This window comes from Seriola lalandi, unplaced genomic scaffold (assembly GCF_002814215.2).
Source record: "Seriola lalandi dorsalis isolate HSWRI2012SDOR001 ecotype SW California unplaced genomic scaffold, Sedor1 jcf7180002054544, whole genome shotgun sequence".
In the NCBI taxonomy this organism is placed as follows: Eukaryota; Metazoa; Chordata; class Actinopteri; order Carangiformes; family Carangidae; genus Seriola; species Seriola lalandi.
In genome coordinates, this window is record NW_019525097.1 from 5,792,742 (window position 1) to 5,807,145 (window position 14,404).

Here is a 14,404-nt window from a genome sequence, read left to right on the forward strand (position 1 = left end):
AGTTACATTAAATGACAGAAATAAAGACATACTTGTTTGAAATCTAAATTAAAAGACTATAAGTCAAAAAACAAACAAAAAAAAATTCAGGATGAGGAGGAAGAACAGCAGAAGATGGACGTGCTGCGTGCCAACCGGAGGTCACAGCGGTCAGCACAGTAGGTTTCATGCTAATCTAACCAGAACACACAGTCACATAGATGATAGAGAGAATGGATTATAGACCTGCAGTATGAAGCACGATTTTAGCAGATGGGCAACATGATGAACCGTTACATTATGTATGGTGAGTGCCAGTTGGCTTTAGGCTGTTCTGAAAGATTTATTTCAGTCAAGCCCACTCACTCCACATGCACTACTGAGATAGAGACAAACCTATTCTGGTATAGTTCAAACAGTCCCCTAAAATATACTGTAGTAAGATATAACACCACTTTCAATAACATGTCTGCATTCATTATGTGTCTGTGATACCACCTAATGACTCTATACTGATGTCATTGATTTTATATGATATTGCTTATCACTTTAGTATTGTTATAATCTGAACACTACAAGTTAACACTTAGCTAAAACTAATGCAGTTTAATACATCTGTCCTGTGATAAATCCTCCTTCATGACGGTTCTAATGTTCTGTGTGTGTTGAAACTGTTTCAATGATGTGTTGATTCGCCTGGAGGATCATTTTAAGGCTGCAGTTTGTGGTCCTATTGAACTGTATTGCGTTATGTTGACGGGTGTTCCTAATATTTTGTCCACCCCATTCAAATCAATGAGCATAGGCTAAATAACAGACACACATCTTTGTAGAATAAAGTTCCAAAGCACCACAAACTGCTACAACATTTATTACAGGACGGTTGGATTAGACTGACTTAGTTTTAGGTGTTCTTCCTAATAAACTGACTAGGGTACATTCTATATATATATATATATGAATAAAATATTGTTCAGAAAGTTTGTCCTAAGCTCTTCCGTCATGTGAAGTGTATCATTAAGTTATTGTATTCAAATGTTTTAGGTTATTATCTTGCTGTAGGAAGAACCCCTGACTTTGTTACTTCTTCTTCTCACCATCCTGACAGCAATATACATTACTTACTGGTAATATGTATTGAGTAAGGTCCAAAAGTCTGAGACCACGTCATAGCAAATGATACTGGACAGACATGAGAGTAGTATCGACCTTCTCTCTTGCCAAGAAAGCAAACAAGTGCATTTCACACTATTGTTTTAACTATTTAATTCATTGAATTCACTGAGATTATGATTCACATTCAACTTTAAATTCAATTACACTGATACCACACTAATAATTCACGTATAGGGCAGGGCAGTTGAAAAATCTTTGAACTTGATTCTGTCTGCATATTTCATACACTATATCCCTGCGGCTTTTGATTCTGTCTCTGCATTATACAGGAGGGGGGATTTTTGTGTGAAAGTCAGTCTACAGGCGTTAAAATATGAAATCATGGCACAAAATAATAAGAGCCTGTAGCCACTGTTTACAATGCTGTAACTCATGTTTTTTTTTATCTTGCTTTGAAACAAATCATCTCTGATCTTCACAGGTTCTGTAAACGATCGTCACGGCCACTAGATGTCGCACTACACCACCAGCATCTCAGACCAAAACAAATGCTTAGCCGGCCACAGCTCCGGCCTCCGTTGACCACAACCCTCCCTCTTCACGCTCTCAGTCAGCAAGGTGTTCAGAAGTCCAATGAAAGCTAGACACTAAACACACAACAAGAAGCACAACCGGACAAACTTACCCTGCCCTATCAACAAAAACAATCCAGTCACAACCATTAGCCCACGCTAGCATTGCTGATTGATTTGCTCCATAACAAAGCTAGCAGTTTGCCAGCTAGCCATAGCAACATTTGCCGAAAAAAAAAAAAAATCCACAACATCGGTAACAGCAAGTTTGCATACATTATCTTGCGTTTTATAGCCAGTCACTAAAGGAAACAGACATGTAACATTATGCAGCCATCAAGTCACTTACACGTCAAGGAGAAGAAAAGCCAGTTCCGAGTCTAGCTGGAGTCGTTTAGCAGGTAGTCGGGTTCTCCATCTTGGAAATCCAGCTTTGGACTTGTCCACTGGGTCTCATCCACTAATGACACTGAGGGACCCGGTAAAGAAGGAGCGGATAAATGTTTTCAGGTCCACCTGTCAACAGGGATTTGAGCTGGTAGTCCCCATGGCCAGTCTGCCTGTGCTCTTGTTTTTATCTCTTACTGTATCTGGGGCCTTTTAAAATGAAAAACGTGGTTCCTTGGGTGGAGTAACTTCTAGATTAGGTCACTTTCACCTGAAGGCTGCTAACTGCACTTTGCCATCTCACCTGTGGGCGGTGTCTGTGAGTTTATAAAAGGGGGGAGGGTCAATGGTTTAACAGGAGAGAGTCACGTGCACTAACATGCACGTGGACCTGATATGGAACAGACAAATTCAGATGATTACAACACATACAGAGGGGGTGTGACTTCCTTCTTTGCACTTAAAACATAAATGAAACATGAATTATTCATTTTCGGGGTAACAGAATTTATTTGAACTTTTCATGAATGGCAAAAAGAAAACACATAATTTCTGTTCAAGTCTCATTATTCTGTCTTATTTTGTAAAAGGACATATTTTGTGTAACCAAGTACATCCATGAAAATCAAGACTCATAACGATGTAAAATCATGATGTAAATCTCTCTATTCAGCAAAACTGTATTCATACATTTACAGGACAAGCGTGTACTGTATAATGTGCTGCAGAGTTATATCCATAAAAATAAAACAACCATACACTATGAGCTACATCTTCTGTGTATAATACACAGACAAACCTCTTAATCCTATGTACAAATTTTCACACACATGCCTAACACTTCACGAATAAAGATCCAAGTTAGTCACTGCATCTGACTGAATAATTTTTTGGCGTGATGATTATAAAATAAGGCAGTTTTAATCACCAAGCGCTGAGCTGAGCTTTTTTTTCTTTTTCTTTGGATGTCTCACTGAAAGATGAAGAGTATGCTCATTTTCCTCTTGTTAAAATGACAGTCCCAGTTCTCATGACGACAGCCAATTTCTGTGAATCGTTCTGTCCATGATAAGAGCTTTCTTTTTTTTCAGTCTAGTTCCTTGAACAAATGACACATGCAGGCACTTCGTCCAGGCTGCGGTTATTAATCCACAAAGATGAAAATACTCATCTTTGATCAGCCAGGGTTAACTGTGAAGAGAAGGCGAGAAACAGAAAATTATATTAAAATCTGGGATGCTATCAGGTACAGAATGACAGGAGTTCAAAGGGATGCTCACACAGAATCCACACATATTAAACAAGGAGGCTATCCACACAACGCATTAGTAAAATATGCATAAAGAGCAGACAGATACGGGAATAATCTTGGTCTGTATGTTTGCAAGAAGTAAAATATTAAACAATTTGACTATTCCATCCAACTATTACTTTAATATATATTACTTTGCAAACATCCACATCTTCCCAAACCTGTCTGCTTTTTGTGCAGTAAAAATGTGCAGGCAGCAAATTATCCAAAACATCAAACCATTCTTGTGACAACAATGACATTTAAACACTGACATCATGATTTTCACTCAGCTGTAAATCTGTAAATCACACAAAAACGTGCCTCTGGCTACGTTTAGGCTTCCTACAAACTGCAACCACACACTTGACTCATGCAGAGGTCCAGTTACCCTCTGTCCCCCCACTTTCACTTCTTCAGAAGAACATATCATCATCATCATTATCGACATCATCCAACGACCAACTCCAGTCTTTCAGGCCAAACTCAAGCAATCTGAAACAGTAAGTATGGAGTTCACAGATGCGGGTCAAAAGCCTTTGATGCGTCATAATGTGTCGGGACAATACCATCCATGTTCACCAGGAGGCAGTGTAGAGCTGTGAGTAGTTCACAAGTGACTAAATGTTGCTTGTTATGATAAGAGGGGTTAATAAGCACAGCAGCGCAGCATTATGGCGGGCGGAGCAGCACACAAAGCTCTGCTACTTACAGTCTCCCAGAATGAGAGACGTTAGAAAGGTGGGGTCAGAGGTGAAGAGGTCAGGGGTCAGTGGAGGATGATACGGAGCATGGGGCCAGTGCTGGGGGATGAGAATCAGGTTAGTAACTCTCACTCTAATGGTTTGGTGCCATTTTCTACTCAATTAGGTGGCTACTGACGCTGAGTTCGGGGCCGCGTCGGAGCAGTGATGCTGCATACAGCGTTAATGCATAGGCTGTGCAAACGCATCCTGCCTAAAGCCAGATGTCCTGTGTCAGCTACAGCTTTAGGCCCATTTCAACTACACAGGACAGAGAATCATCAACAGAGACAACAAATAAGTAAGGCTTGTTATTTTGACTGTGACTGAAATTATTTTTTGGGAAGATTAGCTCAGATTTTCAGCCTGATTTTTTCCACATGCTTCCACAAAAGTTGTTTCCTGCTCACTACAGTTAATAGAAAATTAGGTTGTCTTGTGATGTTGACCTCAGAAAATGCTTCCAGTAGAAGGAAAATAAATTAGTAGAAAACACAAATAAACTGTTCCCAGTTCAGTTCCCAATTTAAATAATCTTTTTTAAAATATCCTTTGCATACGACATTTCTAAAATCAAATGTCCGCCTATTTAAAGATTGATAGATTCCTCACCTGGTCTTCCCTGATGACTGCTGCTGTCTGCTGGGCTGAATCTTTATGGCTCCACGATGCGCCGACATATGAGGCGAACCCCTGGGTGAAGGTCGCGGTGAGATTTTTGGAGAGTACCGCGGCGTTGCTTCAGGAGGGTTGTTTTGCGCTGCAGAGGGAGGACTCATTGTCAGGGGTTTCCTCGGGATGCGTTTGAGGAGGTGACTGACCCAGCGCTGCTGCTCCTCCTGAGAGCTGGTCAGCAGGAGCAGATCTTTGGCAGTGGACATGTCATAGTTCACTGTTAAAGAAAAAAAAATTGAAATAATTAGAAACAGGGTAAAGATAAAAAAAAAATAAGGATACTTGATTTTAATTTTACAACACACTAGCCTATCTTTCATCAAATACATCACACACTGAGTGACCACAAAAACAGAGACATCTATTTGACACAGTGGAATACAATGGTCCCTTAAGCGTCATAATTTCTTTGTATGTGGGCTTTATTCTATGGAGCAGTTTCAGGCAGTACAATGTGGAGGTGGTGCTGCAGTCGACTGGACCGCAGTACACCACAAGGTGTTTCAAATATTTTGTTTTCCAAGTCTGAAGTTCAATTGAAACCTCTGACACAGCAGAAAGAAACAGTTGGAAGGAAGCATTACAAAAACTATGAGGTAAATAAATAAATAAATTAGTAATATAAATGGTAACTCCCACAGAGAAAGGATATAACAAAGAACCATTATTGGTCATTTATTGAATCAGTTTCAATGTACAAGATTTTTATTTGTCTTGCTCGCTCAAGATATAAGCTATTACCTATATAATATACTGTATATTAATGAAACTATTCATTCAGTAGTTGATCAAAACAAATTGAATTGGCAACAATTTGATAAGCGATATAACTGTTTCAGTAATTTTTCAAGCAAAAATAAACATTTGCGTACACTTCCAGCTTCTAAAATGTACATTTTCTGTTTTCTCTCTCTTGAAAATTGTAAACATTTCGGTTTTTGACGGGTGGCAAAATGAGATATTTGAAGATGTCGCCTTGGGCTCTGGAAAATTTTCATGACCATTTTTCATTATTTACTGACATCTTATAGTCTAAACAATCAATCAGAAAATGAATTGATAGATTAATTGCTAATGAAAATAACTAGTTGTAGCCCGTAATATAAATCCAATATAATATGTTTTTATAGTCAGACATCCAAAACAAATGGTAGCTGCTGAAAAAAGCCCAATGGTTGTGGTGTTTCTGCTTTGTAAATGTACTACCTTTTGTACTCAGACAGCTTTGCTCAGCTCAGTGCAGTTGGGGCGTGTGCTAACTAGATATGTGCACAAATCTACTGTATGTACTCCAAACACTTGACCGAGCATACTGACCTTTGCAGGGCACAATAACTTCCTCCTTCCTGTCCAGGTGGTCTTTGTGGCACTTGGTGTGGCAGCGGCGGCACTCGAGGGCCGGCGGGGGCTTGAAGACGTGCCACAGCGGCCGAGTGCAGGCCTCACAGCTGGACGGGAAGTGATAGAGAGTGAGGATGAACTCGTGGCCCTTGTGGCTGATGTAGGAGGCGCGGTCACCGAACGGCGTGGGCTCCACTACGACCTCCTGTTCCCGCTTGCTCTCACCTTCATTGGCATAGAGGATCTGGAGGGAGAGAAAGAGAGAAAGGGAATGCAACTTTATTGAGGCGGATAGGTTGAATAAGAAAAACCATGGACAGTCTGTGAGTAGAAGGAGGAGGGACAGAAACAGAAGGGAACAACAAGGGTCCTAGCTCATTACCTGGAATATCCTTGGAATTTCTTTGGCATCTGCACGATACACATCCGTGTGAGTGACAGGTCGGACATGAAACAGCTTACTGTAGGAGGAAGAGAGACGTCTTAAGTCTTGAGATCACCCAGGATAATAAGTAATTATTACTCTAGGTATAGAGTGATTTCCGTTTTTGTAAATAAAGTGAATGACTTGAAACGGCATTTACATTAGTCTAAAGCAATGGTTCCCAACCTTTTCTAGCTCAAGGCCCGTAACAATATGGAAGCCAAATAATGCCTCAAAGAACTTTTTATTTTAATGATAACAATGGAACATTTTCCTTTTTTAGTTGAGATCACTCATCGATTCATCATCTGTATCTTGAATCTCTTTCCTTTTAATTCTGCCTGTTGCTAACCAGTTATCCATTTTGATAGCCAACAAGAATACGATGTGGACCAGCAGTAACAACATAAAAGTTCCAATCATTGTCTTATCACAGTGATCGGCCTTAATAATTAAAAAATGAATGTTTTCAACATTTTTTAATGTTTTTAAACATAATTTCATTTTAAAACATTTAAAGACATTATTTGTATTTTCATTTTAATCTTTTTTAATAATTACATCTATTCACTAAAATTGCAGCCTACTGTTTGGCAAAGGATTTGACGGCCCATTTGCAATACCTTTGCAGCCCACAGGTTGGGAACCACTGGTCTAAAATATTTCTTAAATCATACTTCATCCTTTTTCTATTGCTTACCCTGGTTTTAGCTCATTATACTCCCTATGTCTTAAATCTCACTATTAAGTCAACTTTTCAGTGTCTATTATATAGCAAGTAGTGAATGAGCGAATGAGGGGACGGTTTGGGACACATGTTGTGAAGCACTGTAGCGACTCACTCAATGTCCAGCGTCATGAAAGGGTTGGCCTGCTCTCGGTCTTGCTCACTGTGATAGAACAGGATCTTTTTACTGCTCACCACGACATACTGTAAAGGAAAAGGAAAACAGGGATCAAAACGCTTAGAGGGGGAAATGACTCAAAGGCAGTGGTAACTACTAACAAAACAAATCTGTAGATATGAGAAATAATGGTGGATGCCTTACTTTTTTGTCCCAGCCAAACCGCTTTGTGTTCTTGGTAGGAAGTGAAATCCAACCTTCCAGCCTGGCGTCTAGTTCGCAGAGAAACAGGAAGATGTGAACACAATGAGGAGAACAGCTTTTAATCATGTAAAGCACTTAAAAGAACACCCTCAACATGTTTCAGCTTTGGCAGCATCAGTCAGAGAGGAAATGATTCCCCGCTAAAGCCAAAAGACGAGACAGCGAGCCCTGCTCTTTGGCTTTAACTAACACTAACAGACTATAACAAGGACTGCAAGGATTATAAGGAATCACCTTGTGAAATATGGGAGGTACGCACTTAAATAACAGTTAGTTAAAGAAAAAACTCCACATGCAAACTTCTCTCCCACATCTTTTATAGTGGAATAAATTTCAACAAAGCCGGGCTGCATCAAGCTGTGAGATTTTTCGTGTCCAGTGAACATTAAAAAGGATTAAAGCACAGCAGAGACAGAGTCAACACAGTAGAGGGATTAGCTGCAGGCTTGAACCAGGGTCGGCGTTATTTCTTTCAAAACTGAGTGAATAAAGATGAAAAATATTTTGGACAAATGTTATGAACCATTGTTAGGTCAACTGCAGCTTTAATTTCCATCTCCACTCCAGGTTTAAACCTCCATGCAGGATCACCTGCAGGTTCGGGCTCAGGGGACTGTTCATAGGTGAGGGCCAGGGGACGGTGTCCCTGCTCCACCTGCCCGTCATATTCTCCTTCATCCTCAGAGTCAGACTCAGAGTCAAAGAGAGGACGGGCCTGGTGAAGGTTAGGCCGGGTGTCGATGCAGACAGATTTGTGCGTGCGCTGGTAGGTGAAGGACATAGATTCTGAGGTGCGAGAGTGAGTAATGCGCACTGGGAGGAGGAGGGGGAGAAGCATAAAGAGGAAAAGGTGAAACACAATTGGCCTGGAAGACAAAGAGACTCAGTGTGAAAACAAAGGAAATGTCGAGACCTGAGGAAGAGAGGCAGAAAGAAAGACGCAGAAGTGTATCCGCTTACGGAACTGGCTTTTTGAACGTTGGCCGCCCAATCAGTGTGACGATGAGCGCGAGAGTGAATATCTACCTGGATATCCGTCAACCATGTCCAGGTCGTTGCCGCTGCTGATGCTGGTGGAGTCGAGAGAGTGAACGCTGAGGGAGGTGAGCTGGCACCGAAGCTGCTCGAGGTCGCTGTCCTTGCTGTCCAACGCCATCTGAAGCTCCAAACGCACCTGGTTCTCTTCTGCTATCAGCTGAATGACAAACATGAAACGCCTTTTAACTCTAGTTCAAGTTCAACTTTTCCACGTGTGCAGTTGAAATAAGCAAAAAAATGATGTGTGTTTAAACTCCTAGAACAACATTTCTACAAATCTTTCTTAAATTCTGTTACAAGAGATGGGAAGTTGTAATTGAGTGGAATCCAAATAATTTAATATTTGAATTTACAATTACTAATTAAATTTTTGGGCTATTATTTTATTAATCACAACAGGTTTTTAACTGGAAGCCCGGTGCACAAAACCATCATTTTCCTTGGCCATAATCAGGGACAGTCTTTATACTGGACATACTGTATGTTGCATGTAGGATAACTGGTACTTATATTTTGGCCTCTGCTCAAACCAGAGGGAATTTTCCTCCTACACTTCCAGAGCAGCTTTAAATATAATATATGTATAAATATAATGTCAAGTCCTGAAAAATGTGATTCATGTCTTGCTGGCTGGGACGTACCGATTAACAATTGTATTCATTCTAAGCAGATGTGGTAATTTAAAGTCCATTTGTAACTGACAGCATCTCCACCTACATCTCGTTCCTTTATCAGGATTTTAATTAGGAATAAAAAAGTCAGCTTTCCTCAGTATCTCACAGAAACACAGATGTTTTTTTGTTGTTTTTCTTGGTAAAATGTATCTGTACATATTCGAGCAGTGTGGGCGTACTGACCGCTTGCATCTCAGTCAGCTCTCTCTGGTATTTGATGATTGTGCTGTTGAGCTTCTCCTTCTCCGCTCTCAGCTCCAGCTGCAGCTTCCTGTTCTCCTTCTCCTTCCTGTGCACCTCGGTGCCGGTGCTCCGGTGGCCTCCCTTCACCGTCTCCCTCCTGTTCATCACCTCTGCCAGCTTGTTGACAGCCTGAGAGCGAAACAGCACAATAAAAGCTTTACACAGATCTATGTCAATTTAGTATATAGACACAGGGAAGCCTGCAGGAATATCAGCGTTGCTGCGAGACACATTTTTATACTTTTGCCCAGAGTTCAACGCAAGCTTATAGCTGAAAATTATTCTTAACAACAAATGATGTGACACAACAGCCGTCTGTGGAAAAGAAACATTTTTTTTAAGGTATGAAAGTATAAGAAAATATTCCAGGCTTTCTAGACCTGTGTAGGCGCCCAGACACACACCTGAATTTTTAGTGTCCTTTCATTCTGCAGCTGCTTTTCAAAGGACACTTTGACTGAGCTCATCTGCTTCTCCTCCTCCCTGGCCCTCTGGAGCTCTGTATTAATAGCAGAGATGAATGTCAATTCAGGGCTCATATACAGTTTAACTTACCATAAGTTTTACAGAAGTAATGCATAACTTAAAGCACCATTCTATAGACATTAATCTCTTCCCTGATGAAGAGATTAATGTCTACTCTTTTATGACTTTTTTTTTTTTTTTTTTTTTTTTTTACAGCCTTCTCCCCATAAATCATCTAGATACGTAAGACAGATTTTTAACACATTTTCCTGGGATGAATAAAATGTCATTTCTGGAAAAAAAAAAAAAAAAAAAAAAACGGCTCTGCGGTGCTCATTAACTAAAAATAACACTCACGTTGCTGCATGTCTTTCAGCTGGTTGTTGAGTTCCTCCTTCTCGCTGGCCAGGTTAGCGACATCCACTGTCAGAGTGCGATTGGACTCTTCCAGCTGTTAAGGTGGTGACAGGGCAGATGTGAGCCTCATTCATGCATACAACAGCAAGCGAGCAAACTTTATTTATAGAGCACATTTTAAAAAGGGCTTTACATGAAGAAGAAAATGGAAAGAGGTTAACCGTTTTTATACTCCATATTATCCAAACTACTGCTGCGTTTTAATCCAACTGGCTGAACAGGTGGATTATTAGATCTGGGTTTACCAGCTAAAGACAATTAACTACTAGTTAATCAGCTAATTAAATCATCTGATCACTAGTAACACTCCCAGAACAATGTTTTTGTAAGCGGGTCCCTGTATTGTTCGTATCTTTCTTGCTGCCGGTCTGAGGCTATTCCACTGATCAACAGTTGGTGGCAGTAACGTCCAAAGCAATGCAGCAGTGTGCCAACAAAAGGCAAGGAAGAAGTCGCAAGCTAGCAAAGGCGGAAATAAACATTAATGGTTTCAAAATATAAAAAAATAAAAATTCAAATGTTGTATGAGGAAGGACTTTTGAAGAACCAACTATAAAAAGGAAAAAAAAAAAAAGAAAAAAGTCTTGACCGCAGCTCTGATCTCACCGAGCTGATGGTGGCCTCCTTGTCGCCGAGCTCCTGTTTGTGTCTCGCCATCATGTCTTTGATCTCCAGCTCCTTCATGATCTTCTCCTTCTCCAGGTCAGAGTACTGCTCCTCAGCGATGGAGCGAGCCAGCTGCTCAGAGTCCGCCTTGGTCAGACTGGTTTCCAGCTGGGCCGCCATCGAGTCCCTGCGGAGGGAGAGCGAGTGGGAACTGTTATTATCGTCTTATTAAGTGGACAAATCTTTGAACTACGAAATAAAATCCCTGCTGTCATTATGCCGGTCAGAAATAGACTGCCTGACATATATCAGTATTTCAATGACCCTTTTTTGTAAATGCACAATTTCAGAGCATTTTTCCTAGTGAGAGCACACTGTCTTGTTTGTGTTACTTGCTATTTATAGATTTATTTCATTTCATTTTATATTTCTATTTCTGTCTTCACATCTCCATGTCCCTTTGTTGAGTTAAAGCTCTTCCTTATTGTTTTTGTTTTCTTCGTTTCTTTCTTTCTTGCTGTCTTTCATGTCCTGTGTCTTTGTTGTCTGTGACAGAATCAGATCAAATCAAATCAGATACTTTGGTTAGCTAGTTTAACTTCCACACTATTCAGATCATTTCAGTGTGTCTTGTTTTACCGTTTTCCTGACTGGATTCAGCTGGTGGTTAGAACAAACCGAAGACCACAGTTACCTCTCCTCCTGATACTCCGCCAGTCGCTGCTGTGCCTCTTTGTACAGCTTGTTTCTCTCATTGCACTCGTCCTTCAGCTCACGGATCTGCGTCTTGTAAAGGGTCTTGGAGGAGGACAACAGACAGATTCAATCAGTTTCATATCACTGTAGATACATGCCAGGAGTCAGACTGTGGAGTGAAGCCAAATACTGGACGGTTATTTTTTATTTTTTTGCTACACTGACTAAGCTGTGCTGACATTTGGCTGTCACTGCTGTTTGTGCAGAAGAAAAAAATAAAAAAATAAAAAAATGATATTGGTAAGAATTACCGTGAAATATTGCTCTGCCTCCAATTGGTCCTTCAATTCCTTCAGCTGGCTGTCAGCCTCCTGCTTCTCCCTGGATCAGCACCAAAAACCTGTCAGTTGTTGCTCTGGGCCAACTGAACACCAGAGCCAAAGCACTCTCCTCAAATCAGACATGATGAATGAGATTCTCCACAATAAATTGCCAACAATATTAAAACTGCTGCTGCTCTGTCTATGTATGTATAGCGTGTACAATGCTCATTATTTCACTGTGTGTGTGTGTGTGTGTGTGTGTGTGTGTGTGTGTGTGTGTGTGTGTGTGTGTTTTTGACCTGCGCAGCTCCTGGTTGTGTTTCTCCAGGATCTGCTTCATGTCCAGCAGGTGGTTGAGCTCCTGTTTGAGCTGTTTCTCGGAGGAGCGGAGCACCGACACCTGCTGGTTCTGCATCTTCAGATCGCTCAGGCTCAGACTCCGCTTGTGGATCTCCTGCTCCAGACGTAAATTCAGGTTCTTCACCTGCATAAACGCACGAGGGCACACACACACAAAAGCATTTTCAGTGGGGGCACTAACTTTCCAATTGGGAATTTTCATTATGGATTACTCTAGCAAATTCTTAGTTAATGAATAGTCTGAAAATACAGACGATTGCTCATTAGAAGTTTTATATGAGGAAATGTGTTGAAGAAATGCTGCAAATCAAAATACAGAAACAAAACCTCATGCTTGACATTTCTATTTGTTAAAAAAATTACTTAAAACAATTAAATCAAGTATTCAATTGTAAATATCTTACAATTGATTTATTTTTACTCAACCGATTATTTTAGTATCAGAAACAATAGCAGCATATGATGCACTCTGTTATAGTGAGTGATGAAGTTTCAGTCCAGATCACACGCCTGTACTGAGTGCGAGGTGCTCGCTAGAGTGAACAGACGCACCTCTTCACAGAGTTTCTCCTTCTGTGCCTGCACCTCATCCAGCTTGTGCCGCGCCTGCTTGTAGTCACAGTCCAGCATGGAGTGGTCCTTCTCTAGCTGCAGCAGCCTGCCCTCCACCTGCAGCTTCAAGCTGCGCTCCTCCTGCAGGGTGCACTCCACCTCTGAAACCGGAGGAAATGACCAGGAAAACCCATCAGGAGGGTAATCTACGCTGCGCTCGATACCACAGTATTGACAAAACGATTGTTGCCTATCTTTGTGCCTGCTGGGGGCACCGGATAAATGGCAGAGTGCGAGAGCAGCAATCTGAGCAGAATATCGGAAAGGCCAGCCTCTTATCGTTTTCTGTCTAACCAGAATTATTTTCAAATGCTGTTTGTCCGAGGTGCACCCATCAATCAGCCCTTCACCTTTTTCCAGTGGCTGTTTTTATTTCTGCTCCAACCTTTTAGACAATCTTCTTCCTTTTCAATCATCTTAATATCTGAGGTGAGGTGATTGTGAGTAAATTAACTTTAAACTCCAGACAATATGCTCTCATCTACCCTGCAGTCATATGTGACTCCTTCTTCCTCCTGCTCGCTCACCTTTAAAGGCCTCAGACTTTGCCTCCTCGATGGACTGGTAGATGTTGTTTTTATCAGCGAGCTTGGCCTTGGTGGCCTTGTGCTCGGCCTCCTCCTGCTCCAGACTCTGCTGGAGCGACTTCAGCTTGAAGGTCAGGTCGATCTCTTGGTTGCTCTTTTCCTACGGAGTCACAAGTGGATATTAGGTTTCCAGTGGTTAATATTTTAATGGGAATATTTAAGGAAAATGTTTTAATATGCAAAAGGGGAAATGCCAGATAGCCTAAGCTCTCAATCCACAATGGAAATCGGCAAATAGAAATGACAACCAACCTTCTCGAGGTCATTGAGCTTCTCTTGTAGCTGCTTCTTTTCCGACTGGACCTTGGAGAGAGACGACTTCAACTTTTTCACCTCTTCTTCCAGGCCAGAGATGCGTCCTGGGGAATGGCGAAGACCAAAATAAGAGCACAGAAAGAAACTGTAACTTGTCTGTTATAGTGCTGAAAGCCAGAATTAGAAAGTGTGTGAATGCAAACACTTCATGGAAATGCACCTGAACTCCTGAACTACTCAGCTTCAAACAGACATGATCTAAGGTGAGACATTACATAGAGTTCCTGCCTCCTCTACATAAAAAAAACCCACTGCGCTTCATGTTTGTTTTCCCTTCGAGTAACTCCACCCACATGGAGATTTTTTTAACATGAGGCATCACGGCAAACAGGCAGCACCGTTGTTTCGATACGACCCCTCTGACCTCAGCCACTGGCCTCTCCGCGAGGACTGAGCAACATTTAACTTTCCAAACAGCGTCTCACAAGAGG

General features: G+C 41.2%; 1 protein-coding gene across 5 annotated transcripts in view; it reads right to left on the reverse strand.

Moving 5' to 3' along the window:
- Positions 1–2,544: 2,544 nt before the first annotated feature.
- Positions 2,545–14,404, reverse strand: part of LOC111661385 (rho-associated protein kinase 2-like) — a 30,444-nt gene continuing 18,584 nt past the window's right edge. Inside the window, exons 16-34 of one of the 5 annotated variants that reach the window (XM_023414925.2) lie at positions 13,911–14,017; positions 13,599–13,758; positions 13,012–13,172; positions 12,399–12,583; positions 12,088–12,157; positions 11,775–11,878; positions 11,081–11,267; positions 10,415–10,508; positions 9,997–10,091; positions 9,533–9,721; positions 8,664–8,832; positions 8,229–8,450; positions 7,578–7,645; positions 7,371–7,459; positions 6,487–6,565; positions 6,081–6,348; positions 4,701–4,980; positions 3,737–3,840; positions 2,545–3,245 (exon numbers count right to left, since the gene is read on the reverse strand). In XM_023414925.2, the coding sequence (XP_023270693.1) occupies positions 3,762–3,840; positions 4,701–4,980; positions 6,081–6,348; positions 6,487–6,565; positions 7,371–7,459; positions 7,578–7,645; positions 8,229–8,450; positions 8,664–8,832; positions 9,533–9,721; positions 9,997–10,091; positions 10,415–10,508; positions 11,081–11,267; positions 11,775–11,878; positions 12,088–12,157; positions 12,399–12,583; positions 13,012–13,172; positions 13,599–13,758; positions 13,911–14,017 (2,606 nt within the window). In that variant the 3' untranslated portion in view covers positions 2,545–3,245; positions 3,737–3,761. Of the gene's footprint in view, positions 3,246–3,736; positions 3,841–4,057; positions 4,149–4,700; positions 4,981–6,080; positions 6,349–6,486; positions 6,566–7,370; positions 7,460–7,577; positions 7,646–8,228; positions 8,451–8,663; positions 8,833–9,532; positions 9,722–9,996; positions 10,092–10,414; positions 10,509–11,080; positions 11,268–11,774; positions 11,879–12,087; positions 12,158–12,398; positions 12,584–13,011; positions 13,173–13,598; positions 13,759–13,910; positions 14,018–14,404 lie in introns of those variants that run through there. The other 4 variants (XM_023414926.2, XM_023414927.2, XM_023414929.2 and 1 more) reach the window with 4 other exon arrangements.